Genomic DNA, 6,373 nt, shown 5'->3' with positions numbered 1-6,373 from the left:
GATATTTAGTGTTCGAATAAACGGGGTCCAGTCATGACCTGGTGTTGTACTCCACCGAAGTTTGAAAATGATATGATTTCAATTTCAAAATATATAAATTAAAAAATTAAAAAATAAAAACAAAATACCCAAGCCCCTTTCAAAAGGAGCACAGCATTTTTTTTGGACCAATGAGATGGGATGAGTTCATGAATACAATTTTGATTTGGAAAGTTAAATAATAAAACCAATGGAGATATGAAAGGTTACTAAAAAAAATAGTTTTAAATTAAGAAATATATTTTACAATTTTTTAACTAAAAAATATTTTTTAAGAATTTTATATGTTACTTGAGATGCGTTTTTAATTAAAAAATGTATTTGAAAACAAATTAACTGTTTAATAAAATTTTAAAAATATTTTTAAAAATCTAAATATTTATTTATGGTATTTAAAAATTATTTATAATATTTCTTTGCAAGTGATTATCTTAAAAACACTTTTTACAAAAATACTTTCATCCACAATATTTTTAGTAACTTAAAAAATATATTTTTTAAAAAAATTTCTATTATTATATATCCTTTTTCAAAACATTTTACAGTAAATATCTCAAATTATTAAAATCTGTTTTTCCTTTAAAATTTGACTATTAAATTTATTTTTTATTCTAAAAAAAATACATTTTGAAAACATTTTAAATTAATTTTAAAAATCACCCAATTTTCATGATATATTATTAGAAAAGGTAATTTTAATTTAAAAATTATTGAATGTGTTTTTTCAACAAAATATGGCTTCCCATTAAAACAAACAAACAGGTATTTTAAAAAATAGATCACAAACAGCGCCTAAAAATATGTTTAGTTACTAACAATCCGGTTTAGAAAATATATTTAATAAAATTTAGATAAAAATTAATTTTTAAAATTTATTCTAAAAGTAAGTTATTTTTAATTGTTTCTTAGAGTGTTTCACAGTGGAAAAAAAAGAAGTTATTTTAAAACTTTTAAATTATATATAAATATATGGTATTTATTATTTTTTATATTTAAGTTTTTGAATATTTTTTTTTAAACTGAGAAATTCTAAAAAGTGGGTTAAAAAAATAATAAACACTATAACTCTTAGTAGTGTGATTTAAAAACATTTTTTTATTTCTAAAACCAATTTAAAAAATTTTAACATCGTTTAACCATTATTATTTAAAAACAATTTTTAAAAATAAAAGGAAATAAAAATAATTTTTAGTTGATAAATAGAAGTTATTTTCATCAATTTTTTAAAATAAAAGGAAAATATGAATTCGATTATATTTTCTAAAACTTAGTTTTTAAAATTATTTTTAAATAAAAAAATAGAAAAATAATTTCTAAAAACAAGTTTTAGAAAATACGTACAAAATTTCCTATTTTTTTTGGAAAACAATGCTAAAATATGTCCAATTTTATTTATTTATGTATGGTAGTTATTCGCATCAAATGGCAAGCAAGCGACGGCACTGGAGGGTATAGACTATAGAGAAAGTCCAGGGAAAAAAAATAAAAAATAGAAGGGTGCAATGAGAGTTAAAAGCGTGTGAGTGGCATAATGGTAAAAAGGGGAAAGAAAAGGTGGGGTTTTGCAAGTGGGGGGCAACACGATATCGTGCTGTCACACGGCTGTAAGGTTGATACAGTTAGCATAAGAGAGGAGAGTCCTCTGTTTGCCTTCATCATTCATCATCAACTTCTTCGATTTCTTGACTTTTTTTTCATCTCTCTGTGTCGCTTCACTGTTTCATTCTAGAGATCGCATCACATGGAAGACCGCAAGGAGGTGATTCTCTTTCTTCTTCTCTCTGTTTTCGTGTTTGGTTGCTGAGAAATTTGAAAGGAAAAGAAAAGAAAGGTTTGGGATTGAGCTTGAGTCTGGGAGGTGTGAGGTTTAATGGGTTCTGATTTTGGAACTTGAATTTGACTTGATTTTTTTTTTTTTTTTTTGGGTTTATTGGTTCCAAAGAAGTATAACTCACTTCTCAGGACAAGAAAAGAAGCTAAGTACTGGTTTTAGAAATCAAACGATACTGTCTTAAAATTTTTGGGCTGTGAAGTTGGAAAATGCTTATCTGAAAATGGGTTATCGGTTGATTTCAGTTTTGTTGTGGGTTGGATAAGAGTATCATCACGCCATTGCATAGCTGAGGATGGGTCAGTCCAAGCTGTCACCTTTACTTTTTCCTATTCATAATTCAAATCAATGGGTTTGATCAGCTCTAAGGGTTGGCCTTTTTATTTTCTGAAATTCAAACATGTAGTCTTAGTGTTTGAATATTCTTCAATTTTGACAATTTTTTTCAAAATTGTTGGGCAGAAGAAAATCACATGGCACTGGGATTCTGTGGAGTACATTTTTGGCTTGGTTAGGTGGGGAATGTGAGAGGGAAGAAAAGAACAGAAAATAATGGAAAATGTCCAAGAAAATATTTAAAGTTTCTGTTTTAAACTTCCACAAGTAATCTTTGGTGAACACCTGAAAAGATTGAGCATCATTGGATAGGAAAGATCAGTATTGGTAAGATGTGGTCTCTGGAAAAAGGTTTCTTTGTCTCAGGGCCCATAGGATCTTATATGAACCTGAGATCCTCACTATTTTTTCACTTCAATTTTGGGGTTTTTGATGAACCTGAGGTTTTCAGATCATCAGTCTTCCATTCTAATTTCTGGGTTTCAATGACCTTTTCAGGTTTATAGATCATCGCCCTTTTTCATTTAATTTCATCTCTTGGCTTGATATTTTGTCTCAATGGTGTACTGTAGCCTATTCTAATCGTAAATAAGTGGGATCATCACCATCACTATGCTGTTATCTGACTGTTTCTCCTTTCCCTTTTCTTGAATTGATGGTGATTCTTGGGAGTTGTTTCCACTTTGGGGGATCATTTAATTTCGATTTTATATTGGTTGGGAATTGGAAGAAGAAATGATTCTTTTGATGTGTTGAACAATAATAATTTTCGGTTTCTTATGCAGAAGGCTGCCCCATGGCTATCTGTACCGCAGTTTGGGGACTGGGACCAAAAGGGACAGGTGCCGGACTACTCGCTCGACTTCTCAAAAATCAGGGAAATGAGAAAGCAGAACAAGAGGGATGTCTCAAGAGCGAGTCTTGGAAATGAAGAAGAGCTCGTCGCCCCACCAACCACCAATGCCGACACCAGGCAGACCGACCATCACCATTACCATCAGAGTCACTCTCCCACGGTAAAATTTATAGCCTAGCTTTGTGGCTTTATTCAATATCACATATTCCATTCAGTGTTGAGTGCAGGGGATGCACAAGTAGTTATTGGTAGTCATAAATAAGGCGAGTACAGCCATTAAAACTAGTACCTGGTAGTTATAAATTGGAGAGAACAGCCATACAATTAGTATTTGCCATTTATAAATAAGGAGAGTAATATATGAATGACAAGCGTCGTTGTGGGATTCTCGTGGTTGGTGGTGGAGAAGGTTCTATTGGTTAGATCAACTGGACCGGTGGTCCATTCTAGCAAGTGGGTAGCAATTGATAACTGCTCAATACCTTTTTATATAAGCTCGGATAATTTATAAGGTTGATTAGTATGGGGCCGTGGGCGATGGGCACATTTTCTTATGGTGCATTTTCATATGTTGAGTGATCGATTGTAGGTTAATAAGTCAAATTAAGAGATGCTCCCCTAGAAAGGGAAAGAAAAGAGAAATGTTGCAGTCCACATAAATATATCATATCGGGGAAGTTTTCTTTCCTTTATACTTCTTGTGGTAACATTGATTGATGTTAATGCTTGAGAGTTTTTTGTTGGTGTCATAGGTGTTCTTACAATCATGTGAAACCAATGTTAATGCTTTAAAACCACATTAAGTGCAAACTGAATGGCTATTTATTTCTTTTAGAAAGATTTTACTCGTATCAAACCGAGTCAGTAGCTGAATCTTAAGACAGTGGCCTCATGTGATGCTGGGTAGACAAAGCGATGAAATGTGGACCCTAGGATAGGTACAGAACCATGTGAAAATAATTCTAGAAAACTTGGGGGTGAGGGACTTGACTACAACTGGCACAATAGAGATGGATGTTCAAAGATGGAAGGGTAGTTTTGTACTTAGAAATACTCGAGAAGGCCCGGGTTTATGCATTGGCTACATCCAATTCCAAGTGGGTGCACATGCAACATATTTTTAAAAGCTATAGAGTACAACTTGGTGCATGATGTATTTGTTTTTACTTCATCCTCTAGGTTTTAGAAGTATTCGTTTTGTCTTGGGATACACATACAAAACATACAAAATTTGTTTGATATTGTTCTATCCATGGTTAGAAGACAAATAAGAAACACCAATAAGAACATGACAGAAATGGTATCAAAACCGAATGATTTTGTTTTCTCTTCAATGCTCATTATCATTTAGATCTTTATTTACCAGCAATGAAATATGAATCTGAGGGTTTGATAAATATGGTTTTAACATTACCCATTTTGTCGGTTTCTTTCTATCAGGGAAGGAGGAGCATCCTCGGCTGCTTCAGCTGCTGTGTAAAAGCCTGAGATTCAAGCAGCGACAGTAGCATGTCACGTTCAAACACTGTAATGATAGTGCATTAGGAGATTGATCACCACTTTCCCGCTTTGCTTTCTCTTCTTGACATTACTCTAGATTACCCGTTCCCCGGCTTTGTTTTCTTTTCTTTACATTACTCTTTTCAGACAGACTGGAATGAAAATGTGCCTGTGAATGTGATGATAATCTATTCTTCATTTCGTTTTCTTTTCTTCTGCTTCTTTGAAATGTTCAATGAATCAATATATATGAACTTAAAGGCTCACTTTTTAGTAATTCTGGTAAAAAAATTACTTAAAGCGCTTTTGAAAGTATACAGTCCGTTTGGTAGTGATTTTAGGAAGTACTTTTAATTTTTTTAACATTTGAAATTTTTTATTATTTAAGTGTTAAAAAGACTAGAAACGTTTTCTAGAATCAATACCAAACATAGTTTTAGAGCTTGTTTGATAGCGATTTTAGAAAACGTTTTTAATATTTGTAAAATTTTATCATTCAAGTATTAAAAATATTAGAAACGCTTTATAGAATCACTCTTAAACGTACTCTTAAAGTGCTTTTGAAAGCGTTTTTGTAGTGTGCTATGCATCAATGATTTTGTTGATTTCATGTTATTTTAAGATATCTAATGAGCGTTTTTATTTGGAGTATTTATTTTAATCACTAAAAGTGATTTTTCAACTATTTTGTTGGACATATAATGAATTTTCATATTAGGGCTGCAATTCGGATGGATTGGGTGGATTGGACTGTGTTTGTTGCTAATGACTCCAACCCAATGTGCAATCTAAATTCTAACTAACCACATTTTCTAAACCCAATGGTCTGACTAATTGATTTGTATGGAATCTATGGATCATATTACAAGATTGGGTTGGATTGGATTAAATATGGAATAGCATGAGGCGACATTTCGAGATATTTTTTACATGAACTTCGACCGCATCTTGAATTAAGTTTAAATTTAAATACATGTTTGATAAACTAACTTAATAATTTAAAATGATTTAATAACTTAATTGAAGTTATTAAGTAAATTAAGTATGTTTGATAAAATAATTTAATGATATAACTTAAAGTAAAAAACAACTTTAAGTAATAAGTAAAAATAATTAATTAATTCTTAAGTTCACATTTTTATTTTATCTTTTTACCCTTATTTGCTCTAGTTACCTTCACAATCTCATTTGTCATTCCACAACTTTTACTGTTATTCAACCTTCTTTACCCTAATTATAATTTATGAAGATAAATATATTAATTTGATGATTTAAAATATATTTTAAGTTAATTTTATCAAACAATCTTAATACTTAAATTAAGAATTAAATAATAATATGTAAGTTAACAATTAAAATATAATTTAACTTAAAATCAATTTAAGTCATTAAGTAATAAATAATAAATTTTATTAAATATATTTGGAGTTCAATTTGAATTAAGTTTGGGTTGAGAAAACTCAATTCAAGCCCAACTCGATGAATCAAATCCATCACCTTGTCGAATCAAAAGTCAGTTGAGGGTGGGATGGGGCCAACTTAGCCCTACATGATATGTAGCCCCATATGCCACTAATCAAGGGTCTGTATGAAATTGTGGGAGTTGACAGTGGGTAATGTCATCATAAGAAGGAAATCAAACTCATTGCATTCAATAACATTACTTCTTGTTGTAGATATGGGCAGGTAAACCATTATGCAGGGACCATTAGTTGAGGAAATACGTTAGTTAAGCCTACAGAGAGTCTAGCCACTGCCCACTGGCACACAAATCAAAGGCTGAGCCCCTTGAGAGCAGTGATGTCTGGTCC

The 6,373-nt window shown here is 31.2% G+C and overlaps 1 protein-coding gene across 2 annotated transcripts; it reads left to right on the top strand.

Annotated features, from left to right (window-relative positions):
• The first annotated feature begins 1,585 nt into the window (after positions 1–1,585).
• Positions 1,586–4,774, top strand: LOC100245593 (uncharacterized). 2 transcript variants are annotated; one of them, XM_002279797.5, is made up of 3 exons: positions 1,586–1,798; positions 2,992–3,222; positions 4,503–4,774. In XM_002279797.5, the coding sequence occupies exons 1-3, from the start codon at positions 1,781–1,783 to the stop codon at positions 4,548–4,550; spliced, it is 297 nt and encodes a 98-aa protein (XP_002279833.1). In that variant the 5' UTR covers positions 1,586–1,780; the 3' UTR covers positions 4,551–4,774. The 2 variants fall into 2 exon arrangements, with proteins under 2 accessions (XP_002279833.1, XP_010652862.1); XM_010654560.3 differs by having other exon boundaries at positions 1,650–1,798; positions 2,995–3,222.
• Positions 4,775–6,373: the final 1,599 nt, after the last annotated feature.

The sequence above is a fragment of the Vitis vinifera genome, chromosome 7 (assembly GCF_030704535.1).
Source record: "Vitis vinifera cultivar Pinot Noir 40024 chromosome 7, ASM3070453v1".
NCBI lineage: Eukaryota > Viridiplantae > Streptophyta > Magnoliopsida > Vitales > Vitaceae > Vitis > Vitis vinifera.
The sequence above is the reverse complement of the archived record's forward strand: the minus strand, read 5'-3'. Positions and strand labels throughout refer to the sequence as shown.